The sequence below is a fragment of the Carcharhinus amblyrhynchos genome, chromosome 2 (assembly GCF_965287045.1).
Source record: "Carcharhinus amblyrhynchos chromosome 2, sCarAmb.v2.hapA, whole genome shotgun sequence".
Taxonomy (NCBI): domain Eukaryota; kingdom Metazoa; phylum Chordata; class Chondrichthyes; order Carcharhiniformes; family Carcharhinidae; genus Carcharhinus; species Carcharhinus amblyrhynchos.
Genome location: NC_137325.1, coordinates 33,674,518 through 33,688,498, shown reverse-complemented (window position 1 = coordinate 33,688,498; position 13,981 = coordinate 33,674,518). Strand labels below are relative to the sequence as shown.

Sequence of the window (13,981 nt, the reverse complement as noted above, 5' to 3'; positions counted from 1 at the left end):
GGGATTAAGGGTTATGGGGAGAGGGCGGGAATGTGGAACTGAGCCACGACAGATCAGCCATGATCTTATTGAATGGCGGGGCAGGCTCGAAGGGCTAGATGGCCTACTCCTGCTCCTATTTCTTATGTTCTTATGTTCTTACTTATTGTTGAATTCGGAAGCTTTGGTGCAGAAACAAATTGCTGAGGGCAAGGACGAAGCCAGAATTAATTTGTATGGTCCCTCTAACATGGAAAACACTCTGAAGTGCTTTGACATTAGACAAATAAACAGCCATTTATAAAATGATTAGGAAAGGCTCCTTTAGTTGAAAATATGGATTTATGTAATGTTTTTAAAGGAAGTTTTGGGAGATATTTAATGCGGGAGTTCCTAAGAGTTGGGCCAAGGCCTGGATAAAAGGAGAATAGGATGCACAAAAATATTAGAACAGCAATTCTGCATGGTGCAGAAGAGGATATAAGGCTGGTGAAGCAACAACCACAGAGGTAATATGGGATAGATATGAAGATTGGAACAAGAATTGTGAACTTATTGTGCTTGGGGTACGAAGTCAATGTAAATTAGCAAAGGGGAGTGGGGTTTTGGATAAGTTGGAATTTATGAAGGATGGAAAACCAACAAGGAGAACATCAAACAAATCCAGTTTGGAAGTGGTGAAACTCAAAATTATGGTTGCAGGGAAAGCTATAACAGCATGAAATAACTTATCCAAGCATAAATTTGAGTTACTGGGGCGCAAGGCTGGGTCGAGGGCGGGCTACTGGGGTGTGATTTATTTTGTATAGTTGTGTGAGCAGAAACATTTGGCTGTAGTGTTGTCATTTAGCTGCAATACTTTTGCATGATATGGAAGTCTCCATCACCTGTTACTGGGAATTCTAGATATTTGGATCCTGTTTGGACATTAGTTAAAAAGGACAGTAGGAAGAGAGGTAATAAGCCGTGGATAACGAAGGAGGTGAAGGAAAGTGTTAAATTAAAAGCGGAGGAATTTAGAGTAGCTAAGAGCAGTGGGCGAGAAGAGGATTGGGAAAGGTTTAAATGTCAACAAAGATTGACAAAAAAGTTGATAAAGGAGGGTAGAAGAAGCTATGAAGCTGGGCTAGCGCTTAATATAAAAAAGGATAGCAAGAGTTTTTATAAATATATAAAAAGGAAGAGGCTGGCTAGGGTGAACGTTGGTCCCTTAGCGGATGAGAAAGGGGACCTAGTGGTAGGGGATGGGGATATGGCTAAGGTCTTGAATAACTTTTTTGTTTCTGTCTTCACGGAGGAGGACGTGAATAATTTGCCGGGTGTTAGCGATGGAAAGGTGGTAGGACTGGAGGGTCTTAATGACATTACTGTTACTAGAGAGGTGGTGCGCGACAGACTGGAGGGGCTGATTGTGGACAAGTCCCCAGGACCGGATGGAATGCATCCGAGGGTTCTGAAAGAAATGGCGGAGGTGATAGTGGATGCCTTGGTGGTTATTTTCCAGACGTCGCTGGATTCCGGGGAAGTGCCGGAGGATTGGAAAACGGCTAATGTTACGCCGTTGTTTAAGAAGGGTGCCAGGCAAAAGGCGGGGAATTACAGGCCGGTTAGTTTAACGTCTGTGGTAGGTAAAATGTTAGAATCCGTCATTAAGGAGGAAATTGCGAGGCATCTTGAAGGGAATTGCTTGATAGGGCAGACGCAACACGGTTTCATTAAAGGGAAGTCGTGTCTGACAAATTTACTGGAGTTCTATGAGGATGTGTCTAGGGCGGTGGATAGAGGAGAGCCGGTGGATGTGGTCTTTCTGGATTTTCAGAAGGCGTTTGATAAGGTACCTCACAAGAGGTTACTGCAGAAGGTCAGAGGACATGGAGTTGGGGGTAGGGTGTTAGCGTGGATAGAGGATTGGTTGTCAAATAGGAGGCAGAGAGTGGGGGTCAATGGGTGCTATTCGGATTGGCGGTTGGTGACTAGTGGGGTGCCCCAGGGGTCGGTGCTGGGGCCTCAGCTATTTACCATTTATATAGATGATCTGGAGGAGGGAACCGAGTGTAGGGTGTCGAAATTTGCTGATGACACCAAGATTGGGGGAAAGGCAAATTGTGCGGAGGGTGTGGAGAGTCTGCAGAAGGATCTAGATAGGCTGGGCGAATGGGCCAGGAAATGGCAAATGGAATTTAATGTTGGCAAGTGTGAGGTGGTCCACTTTGGTAGGAAGAATGGTAGGAAGGACTATTACTTACGTGGCGAAAAACTGCAGCAGGCGACGGTGCAGAGGGACCTCGGGGTCCTTGTGCATGAGTCGCAAAAACCCAGCCTGCAGGTGCAGCAGGTGGTCAGGAAGGCGAATGGGATGCTGGCCTTCATAGCGAGGGGGATTGAATATAAAAGTAGGGAGGTCTTGCTGCAGCTGTATAGGGCATTGGTGAGGCCGCAGCTGGAGTACTGTGTGCAGTTTTGGGCGCCGCACCTGCGCAAGGATATTTTGGCCTTGGAGGGAGTGCAGAGGAGGTTTACTAGGCTGATACCGGAGTTGAGGGGGTTGAGCTATGAGGAGAGGCTGAATAAACTAGGCTTGTACTCGTTAGAGTTTAGAAGAATGAGGGGAGATCTCATTGAGACGTATAAGATGATGAATGGGATGGATAGGATAGAGGTGGAAAGACTCTTCCCGCTCAAAAAAGACAGTAGGACTAGAGGGCACAGCCTCAAGATAAAGGGGGGGCGGTTCAGAACGGAGTTGAGGAGGAACTTCTTCACTCAAAGGGTGGTGAATCTCTGGAATTCTCTGCCCGTTGAAGTGGTGGAGGCTGCCTCGCTAAATATTTTTAAGAAGCGGGTTGATGGGTTTTTGATAAGAGAGGGGATTAAGGGTTATGGGGAGAGGGCGGGAAAGTGGAACTGAGCCACGACAGATCAGCCATGATCTTATTGAATGGCGGGGCAGGCTCGAAGGGCCAGATGGCCTACTCCTGCTCCTATTTCTTATGTTCTTATGTTCTTATTATTGTGGAGATGGCAGTTGGGGTTGCGTGCTGCAAAAAGACATAGTTTATGTATCAACTCCTCTTGTTGCTTTTTATCGTCTTTCTATGTAAAAAGTTGTCTTCTGTCACATATAAGTATATTTTCCTTAATTTGCTTTTTAATGTGTTTAAAAGAAAGCATCGGGAAAGAGAACAGGAGAATCATTAAAAGATCAAAGAAATAGGGTGGGGCAGCCAAGTTCAAAGTCCGGGGAGAGAAAAAAAATACAGAGTCCTTTGTGTGGAAATGATTTCAGTTCTAAGGTGCTTTTATTAAACATGATCTGAGCTGTCAGTAATAACAAAAAGAGTAACCTTATGACCTTGTTCAAATTTTAATAAAAATCAAAAACGAACTGGAACTATTCAGCAGGTTAATCTGCATCTGCTGGGAGAACATGCAAGTTAATATTTTGGTGTAATCCTTTGTTAGAACTGGAGGAGAAAAACAACAGCATTTAAACAGGAACAGAACAAGGGAAAGGGAGAAAACTCTGACACACAGGAGATACAAGTACAATTTAATTGTGCTTAAAAGAAATGTGTGAGATGATTATTAACATGAAGTGATATGGAGAAATATAATAAAAGACACAAATTGCCAAAAACGTACAAATAGGTAAATTGAATCTGAAGTTGCAAAGTAGAACAACATCCTACAGCATGAGGAAAAAGAATTGTTCCATACAGTGTGCAGGTTTCCTTACGATTGCATAGTTACATTGGTAGGTTCCTGATTGCAGTGCCATCCAGGTCTCCCTCCACAGCCTTCTCAGTTTCCCCCATCCTATCACCAGCATCCTGAATGGTCTTTTCTGCTTGATAGTACATGCAAAGAAAGTAATCTATAATTTTTGTTTGTTCCAATTGAGCTACTTTGATGAGTTTTGATGGTTGCGTCTCGTAGAATACTTTAGTGTTTCAGGACCAATGAACTTTGAAGAGCAGAAACTGTTATATAGGAAAATGTGGCAGCAAATTGTGAAGATCCCACAAAACTGTAAGTGAAAAGAATGTCATTATTTTATGGGATGTTGGCCTTCCTGGCAATGATGGCATTTGTCCATCCCTAATTGTCACAACTGAATGGTTTGCTAGGCCAATTCAGAGGGCATTAGAGTAACTATATTGATGTGGATCCAGGGTCACGTGGGCCAGACTAGGTAAGGACAGCAGCTTTCCTTCTCTGAAGGGCATTAGTGAATATGGAAATGGGTTCTTGTAACAATCAATGGGAGTTCATAATCATCACAAAGAATAGTGTTCATAGTTGAATGAATGAATTGAACCCAATTAATTCAATGCTGAGGACCCCAAGGGCCACTCCTCCTTGACTGTATACCACTGTGCTGCCACCTCTGGTGGGTCTAATGGGACAGAAAATACTCTGGAAGTCTCACACTGGGACTGCACAATAATTGCCTGCGGAGTTCAAACTTCTGATGGGCAATTATCCTGCACTGGGAGCTATCCGATACTCTGGTACAAATTGGAAACTGCATGGTTCCAACTGTCTTACCAGAATAGTTACCTGGGAAGAGTTAGATTAAAACCACTCCTGGGTAACAATACTAGTGACCCCACTCCCTATGCCTCCCTCCACCCCCAAACTCCTCAACTACCATCCCTCTGACTGACCACCCAAATCCCACCCCCCCCCATTCCTTACTGTGCCCAACAACCCATCCCCTCTTCCTATCCACTTACCTTATGCACTCGCCTGCTTCCTAGTTTCTCAAAGTGGTTAAGACCTTTAAGCTTGCCAGTTTTATGGCAGCTAGTGCTGTAAAAAGAGTCATGACTTCATTTCCCTCAAACATGCTGCTGACCTGTACAGCAAGCCTTGGAACCCTGCACTGCACATTTCTCGTCAGAATGCGCAGGGAGAAATCTGCAGCTTCCGACTAAGGTAAACAAAAAGGAGTAGGGAGGTGGTTGAAATGTGATTGCCATTCCTTGGAAGTTCTGGCCCAATATTGTCTTTGGCTCAAGTCACAAATTCCAAACTCATTCCAGAGTTTCCAGCCATTCCTTGACTGTTATAATGGGCTTAAGCACATTATTTGTAATCTCAGGGGTTAGTTCAACCTTTAGCTGAGTTTTTAAGATCACGGATGGAATTCCCCCAAAAACGTTTTATGTGTTGAATTTGTGGGAAAATTGAAGTAATTCTCACTGATTTTTTTCAGTGGGGGTTCACACTAGAATTTCTCACACTCTGTGAAATGCAGAGGTCACCAGCATGTATATCATGCCCATGATATCAGCATGTATATCATGTATGGGGCAGCTCAATTGCGGGCCAAGCCAGGATCCCCACAGTGTTGCCCCCCCCCCCCCCCCCAAACATAGCCCAATCGCAGCGCACCCCCGGCCCCCCCGAATTGTCTTTAGTGTTTTTGGATTTTTGTGCCTGGATTCCTTTTATATAAGAACATAAGAAATAGGAGCAGGAGTAGGCCATCTAGCCCTTCGAGCCTGCCCCGCCATTCAATAAGATCATGGCTGATCTGTTGTGGCTCAGTTCCACTTTCCCGCCCTCTCCCCATAACCCTTAATCCCCTCGCTTATCAAAAACCCATCAACCCGCTTCTTAAAAATATTTAATGAGGCAGCCTCCACCACTTCAACGGGCAGAGAATTCCAGAGATTCACCACCCTTTGAGTGAAAAAGTTCCTCCTCAACTCCGTTCTAAACCGCCCCTCCTTTATCTTGAGGCTGTGCCCCCTAGTCCTACTGTCCTTTCTGAGCGGGAAGAGTCTCTCCACTTCTATCCTGTCCATCCCATTCATCATCTTATACGTCTCAATGAGATCTCCCCTCATTCTTCTAAACTCTAACGAGTACAAGCCTAGTTTATTCAGCCTCTCCTCATAGCTCAACCCCCTCAACTCCGGTATCAGCCTAGTAAACCTCCTCTGCACTCCCTCCAAGGCCAAAATATCCTTGCGTAAGTGCGGCGCCCAAAACTGCACACAGTACTCCAGCTGCGGCCTCACCAATGCCCTATACAGCTGCAGCAAGACCTCCCTACTTTTATATTCAATCCCCCTCGCTATGAAGGCCAGCATCCCATTCGCCTTCCTGACCACCTGCTGCACCTGCAGGCTGGGTTTTTGCGACTCATGCACAAGGACCCCGAGGTCCCTCTGCACCGTCGCCTGCTGCAGTTTTTCGCCACGTAAGTAATAGTCCTTCCTACCATTATTCCTACCAAAGTGGACCACCTCGCACTTGCCAACATTAAATTCCATTTGCCGTTTCCTGGCCCATTCGCCCAGCCTATCTAGATCCTTCTGCAGATTACATTCTCCCCCCCCCCCCCCCCCCCAATAAAGTTTCATGGAAAAATGTAACCCTTTATCTAGAATTTTCTTTAACTATCTGGTGATATTTTCTAGCTATCACTTCCAAAATTACTGAACGACTTGAGGCATTCTAGTTAGATGATAAGGTGCTTTTGCCTCGAGTTAGAAATGTATTAAGTGTAATTGACTCCGGGATATGTATACAGAGTAAAATTCTCTTCCCTAATCCTGCAACATGTCTTCACAGATATGTGATGGAATGACAGGTCTCTCCAGGCACCATAATTGATTTGCTTTAGTGGCAACATTGAAAAGAAAAATTTGCCCATTGCTTTTTTTTAACTCCCTCCCTGCCAAAGAAAGCGCTGCTAATAAGTCATGCTGCTCTTTAAGTACTTAGTATTACACTTAACCCTTTATATTGTTTTAAGCTGCAGTAATTCCTGTGCAAGTAAGATGCCTAAGAATACCACAAACTTGTCAAACCGGTTGCAAAATGATGAAATGCAGAAATTTCCTGGTGAGACTAGCCACCGCAGGCGTTTATTGTTGGATACGGGAAGGAATCGTGTATCATAGAACCGGAGTTCAAGGGACACAGGCCCTTAATTTCTTTTAGTGGAATTGTCTGATTTATGTTTAATTCACTTTTCTTGAGTTGAAAAGTTTTTGATTGTTTAAAAAAATATTTTTCAGTTGATTGTGGAAACTGATCGATGCACTTTTCCTCTGAAACTAACTTCATCAGAAGAGGTGAATGAAGTGGTGGGGAACCTGGGATCGTGCCTCAAGAAGATGCTCCCTGGTGTCTCTCCAATGTAGGTACTCTCTTCAAAGCCATGACCTTTGTAGCCTTGAAGTGTAAAACATTTGAAGTCAGTTTGATGAAAAATTTGATTTAAATTAGCTGATCTTATTGAACTTGTTACTATATTTCGTATTTTATTTCACTTTGTGCTACCTAGGTATAGGTTGCTTAGCCCCTTCGTTCTGTTTTGCCATTCAGTGAAGCCGTAGCTGATCTGTAACCTCACTACAGGCATCCACCTTTACACCACATCCCTTAGTACCTTTGGTTAGTAAAAATCTGTCAGTCTCAGTTTGAAAATTAACAAATGATTTAACATCAATCACCAATTGTGGAAGAGTTCCAAATTTCTACCATTCTTTGTAGAAGCATTTTCTAATTCACTTCTGAAAGGTCTGGCACAGATGGAGACCATAATGTCATTGTGCCTGTGGCAGCTTTTTAAGAGCTATCAAATGAGTCCCTATTCCCTTGCATCCCCATAATCTTATAATTTTTCCCTTCAAGTAAGTATGCAATTCCCTTTTTGATGGTTGTAATTGAGTTTGTTTCCATCACATTTTAAGGCAATACATTCCAGATCTTCATAATTCGAGTGTTTTATAAAAAAACCTCTTAATTTTGCCTCTGCTTCTTTTGCCAAACGCCTAAAACTTGTGTTCCCTCGTTACTGACCCTTCTGCCATCAGTAACAGCTTCTTCTTATTCAGTCCCATCAAAACCAACTCCGTCGAAACCATTCAGCATTTTGAGCAGCTCTATTAAATCTTCCCTTAACCGTCTCTGCTCTAAGAGCAACATTATCATAATTTGAAGTGAAGAATTTTTCGTGGCTATGGGGAAAAGATGGGGGGCTTTAGATGAATTGTCCTTGCAAAGCACAGACATAATGGGCCAAATGGTCTTCTATGCTTCCTCCAAGTAATTACATTTCCACATCCCTTATACCATTCCAGTAACTCATTCTGCACTGCCTCTAACAGTTTGACATCCTTGTGTAGTATTTGGAATTGGAGACAATACTGTAGCTAAGGCTTAAACAATGATTTACAAAGACTTAGCATAACTTCCAAGCTTTTGTTTATTATGCATCACTTATTCTGCCACCTTCAAAGGTTTCTGTATATATACTCTCAGCATCTCAGTTTTAAAATGCTATCACTTTTAGTTTATGTTGCTTCTCCCTTTACTCCCAAGAAAATACATCACTTGTCATTTCTCTATGTTAAATTCATCTGTCGTGTTCATTTCACCAGTCTATATCCACCTGAATTTTTGTTAAACTTATTCCTTTCACTATTGTCTACATTTTAGAGTTTTACATTATCTGCAGACTTTGAAATTATGTTTTGTATAATCGAGTCCCCATCAGTCTACTGCACTGGCTGATTAAATCATATTTCTCCAAGTTACAATTAAATTTGTCTTGGATTAATGTCTTTCAAAATTTCCCCTGTATCAGCATTAGGCTGACTGAACTGCATTTCGGAATAGGGATGTAGCATTTCTTATCCCCAAGTCCCCTGGTTTTGTTCAGTGATTAGAAGATTGTGGCAGAGCCTCTGCTATCTTCGCCCTTCCTGCATCAATCTAGGATGCATCCCGCCTGGATTGAGTAAGGTTTCTACTTTGAACTTCGCCAACCTTTTAAGTTGCTTTCCTTTATTCTATATAATTTCACCACTACCTCCCATTTTATTGTTTTTCCTTATGTCACTGTTGGCTCATTTGCTATTCATCTTCAGGGTCTTCTGATTCTTATCCCTTCCATCAATGGGAACAGTTTCTCTCTATCCACTTTCCTCATGATTTTGAGCATCTCGATCAAATCTCCTCTTGACCGTCTCCAAGCAGATTAAACCCAGTTTCTCTGATCTGTTGATCTATCTGAAATTTCTCATCGTGAAACATTTTCTTCAGCCTTTCCCATATCCTCGGTAAATCCTTCATATCTGTCCTAAAGTACGGTGCCCAGAATTCGGCAAATACGTCAGTTGAGGCTAAATCAACGTTTTGTAAAAGGTTCTTCAAAATGTCCTTGCTTTTGTACGCTCTATGCCCCTGTTTAAATAGTTCAGTTTGCCTTTTTAACCAGTTTCTCAATCTACCCTGCCACCTTCAATGATGTGTGCACTAGATTTCATCTGCCACATGGCTGTCCATTCTACCAGCTTCTCTGTGTCCCCTTGTCCTTACAGTTCAGATATTCGTAATATTGTGACATCTGCACACACGCACCCAGCTTATGAATATATAACCAGGAAAGCAGTGACCCTAATACTGATATGTCTCTGCATGTATAGACCCCCTTTCTGATCCTTGAATAGTCCCACTCCTTCTCTTACCACCCTTTTACTATTTCTATGCTTATTGAAGACTTTTGAATTCCCTTCTATGCTAGCAGTCAGTCTCAATTAGCCCTCTTCTGGGGCTAACTACACTTTATGATGCTATGATCACTGTTGCTTAAATATTCACCAATTGACACTAGATCCATTTCATTCCCCAGAACCAACAAAGCCTCTATTCTTATTGGGCTGGAAACATACAAATCAAGCAAATTCTTGTAAACAAATTTCAAAGGGTGTTCCCTCTCTCAGCCCTTTACTCTATTAGAATTTCAGTCTATACTAGGAAAGTTCCCCATTATCACTACTCTGAAGTTCTTACACCTCTCTAAATTCACTGTAAATTTGCCTTTCCCATTAGTTGGTGGCCTGTAGAGTATATTCAGTCATATAATGAATCATCTCCCTCTAGTAACTTAGTTCTGACTAAATAGATTCAGTCCTTGACCTCTCCAGGACATCCTGTCTCTCCAGCACTGTAAGTTTCTCTTTAATCATTATAGCCATTCCTCCTCCTTTCTTTCCTTCCCTAGCTTTCCTGAACATCTTAAATGTATTTAATAGCCAGTCCTGTCTTGTTTGTCCAGTCAGGTTACTTTTGTCCCTATGACGTCATATTCCCATGTGGCTAATTGTGTCTGGAGCTCTTCTGACCTGTTTTACCACACTTCATGCATTAGCATTCACTGTAAACCTAACTTAGACGTTATTGCATTGCCCCTTATTCTGACCCCACCTAATAATACCTTACTATTTCTTACTCTAAAGTTATCATCATCTCTCAGTCATGCGTGTGCCTTGTTCATCCTTCCTAATGCTGCATTCTGGTTATCTTTCAGTTGAGTATGTTTAAACCTCCCCCAACAGCAGTTGCGACTGTCTGATGAAGACTGTGGCAGTGAGTGATGATGTTTTGGAATGCAATGTGAAAGTCTGGTGAAAGCAGATAAAAATCCAGGCTTTTAAGCAGAAGCACCTGAAGAGATGAAATTTGCAGAGCCATGAGGAAAGGGCATGGGACTAGCTGAGTTGCTGTTTCAGAGAGTGAGCATGAATATGATTAACCAAATGGCCTCCTTCTGCGCTGTAACCATTCTCTACTATTAGCAGCATCCGCTTTACTAAAAATAGATGCAAAATACTCGTTTAGTATCTAACTCATGCCCTTTGCAAGAAGAGTTCCTTTCTGGCCCCTAATCAGCCCCACCATTTCTTTGTGGTTCCTGATCAGCCCCACCATTTCTTTGTGGTTCCTGATCAGCCCCACCATTTCTTTGTGGTCCTTGATCAGCCCCACCATTTCTTTGACTATTATTTATATGTCTACAAATGGCTTACAGGTTCCCTTTTATGTTAACTGTTAATCTGTGCTCTTGCACTTTATTTCCCTTTTCAATTGTCCTTTGTATTTTCTATATTGAGCTTGATCCTCTGTTAGCATGCAATTCCTAATCTTATAACATTAACTAGCGGCTGTTGTTAAACAAAAATTCTATAGAAATGATCTGCGTTCGGCCTGGCAAATTGAAAACTGTATTTTGTGCCAAATTCTCGAATTTCATGCTTGAGAAAGTAAAAGATAATTGAATTGGCTCTTTTCTTCCTTTAGACTTCTACACACCTTTTCTTAAAAATACAAGGGGGCAGCTTGCCAATGAACTTGCAGATCACTGAAATTTTAGACGCTGGCTTAGGAGATGTGTAGGAACATCAAGTAGTGGCTCACCTGCAGAATTAATCTTAACTGACATACAACAATGAAAAGTATTTGGATACATAACTTAAGATTAATGCTCCCTGAAAGTACGAATGATCTCAACAACATGTTGCATTTCATCATTGGGAATATGGAGCTGCAACTAGTAGAGTTTTGAGAAACGTTTGCTTGCATTCAACTGGAAGATAGATCATGGGGTGGAGTGGCAGGTGGAAAAGTTTCACTTCATTGAAAATGTTTTCTCTCTCGATCTCTCTCTCTCGCTCTCTGGCGATCACATTACCTGGTCAGATTCTCCTTTGCTTTACTTCATTAACATCAGTTTTTTCACATAATTAATTCAACAGCCGTAATTCTGTCATGACCCTGTAAAAGGCATTGCCTGCAAGCAGTCTGTGAGCTAAGAATTTTTATGTACAAGTAGCCCCCTTTTAATCCAGCAGTCAGGCTTTACTGTTAAACAAGACAAAGATTAGTTTATTACAAAATCACTGCTAAAAGCTACTTAAATAAAAGTGATAAATTTATTAACTAAAAGCAGAATCAAATATTAAAATGCAGAAAAAGAAAAAATATACGTAAAGAAGAGATGCAGATCAGTCCTTGTCAGGTATCATTATGGGTCAGTTATTTGAATTTCTTCTTTCTGAGTGAAGGAGTTGAAACTTGAAGTTTGCTTTTGCAGCTGCAATGACTTGATGAAGTTGGATAGTAATGTTTTGCTATGTGGGTGGATTTGACAAGAAGAGATACTGGAAATTGTAGTTTTCTTCTCAGAAGGCCTAGACTGATTTTCTGGAAGCTTTATTCTGTAATTCCCAATGGTAGGGAACCCTAGCGCTCAGATATGACTCAAGGATAGTTCAGCTGAGAACTGTGTGCTGCTATTGTCTCTCTCACTGCCACTCAATTCGTTTCTTGCAGCCTCTTTTGTACAGTTTAAAACACAAAAAAAAGGCTGCTATGTTCAGGATCTTGGGCTCATGTTGCACTATCTGTAACCCCGTGACTTGCCTGGGTTTGCAAAACCTCACTTACTGTACTGTCTGGAGACAATACACATCTCTTTAACTTGTGATCAGTGCTCCTTCCACACACATTGTTGGTCACTTTAGGACTTGAACAGCAGGTTAGGTGTAAAGATTCGCATTCTAATCAGTAATCTGTAAACTGTGCTTTATATGCTCTGTCTGAGGCCAGAACTCTCCATTCACCTGACGAAGAGGGAAACCTCGAAAGCTAGTGAGTTTACTATCAAATAAATCGGTTGGACTTAAACCTGGTGTTGTCAGACTTTTTACTGTGTTTACCCCAGTCCAACGCCGGCATATCCACATCATGTTTCAGGCAAGGCCAGGAAGGTAGTTAGAGTGCAGTCTTTGAAGAGTGTCTTCCTGTCAGTAACAACGAAGCCATGAATTCTCGCATCTTTGGAAGATTCCACTGTGTCGGCGAGGCATCCGTGAATTATTAATGACCCTCTTGGTAACTGATTGAGATAACACAGTTCAACAATGTTTAAGCAATCATGTATGGAGATGGCCTACTGTTGTGATTACCATCTTGAAAGACCTTTGAAAGTTAACTTGAAGAATTTTTAAGCAGGAATGTAACACTTTCCCTTAAAAATCCACAATATCATAACCATACAGTTCTGACTCCTGTGTAATGCTTCTGCAGTATGTCATCTTTCTCTTGTAATCACCCTGAACGTCATAATTACCTTCAATGTTTCTTATTCTTGTTCAAGGACCCCTGATTATTTTTGCCTTTTGTCAAGTTAACTTTTAACACACCACAATAACTCACATGCTTCCAGACCTTTCGTTTGCATTTGAAATGCATTTTTTTCCATTAATATAGTGCTTATTCCATCTGCTCAATGAGCTGTACAATTTGTATTTTAGAAGATTCGTCTTCTTTTTGATTATAGGTCATCATGTCTTGCTATTTATTTTCAATCCATAACTCCAAACTCATCTTATTTGTCTTCTCAAGTATTTGCAACCTATCTGCAATCAGTATTATGTTATCAACATACCTGATGTAAAGTTGTCCGTAAGCTTTCCATTGATCGTGAATGCAATCTCAAAATATTAAGTATATGTTGAAAAGTTTGATATAACACATCTTTGTCTCATTCCTCTGATCTATACTTAAATTGTTAATTGAGTATCAACTCACATTGTGGCTTTTTTCTCATAAATAATAAGATTTATTATAAATTCTTATGAGGGCATTCATTCATTTATTATTGGTGCTACACCCTACAAACTGCTTTCACATAATCTATGAACTATTTTCTCCATTTCTGTTGCTCCCTCACATTATTTTCCATGTTTCTTTCCACATTTACTAAACCAAATGATACTTGCTAAATTACCAGTCCAGTTTCCTTGTGATCTCCTTGAAATGATTTCTAACAACATGTTTACTGCATGATTCATAGAATTGATGGTTCTGTCACGACCGAATTTTCACATAGAATTAATTTCTGGTGTTTGTGAATCTTTCTGTCTTGCACTATAATTGAATGTTTTCTGCTTGCTAGACTTGTTTGTCGTCTGTAGGAATTTTGTTACATTTTACTATATTCCCTTGTACTTTATAAAAAAAGAGCCTAGGCCTTTTGTCTTCATGAGCTTCTTGGCATAATCTTAAACTTTTGGATTATATCCTTCTCCTTCTTCAGGTAACATACCCTGATGGTTGGAGACTATGGTCTTCCATTGGATTGGTCCGTGATTATGCTTGGCAAAGTACTGAGGTGGCCTGCTGTTGTCTTCTGCAA

At 41.3% G+C, this 13,981-nt stretch overlaps 1 protein-coding gene across 2 annotated transcripts in view; it reads left to right on the top strand.

The window, feature by feature from the left end:
* The window catches only part of carmil1 (capping protein regulator and myosin 1 linker 1), a 395,677-nt gene that overhangs the window by 138,871 nt on the left and 242,825 nt on the right, over positions 1-13,981 (top strand). For both annotated transcript variants that reach the window (XM_080204317.1, XM_080204310.1), the window contains exon 5: positions 7,014-7,135. In XM_080204317.1, the coding sequence (XP_080060443.1) occupies positions 7,014-7,135 (122 nt within the window). The remainder of the gene's footprint in view (positions 1-7,013; positions 7,136-13,981) is intronic.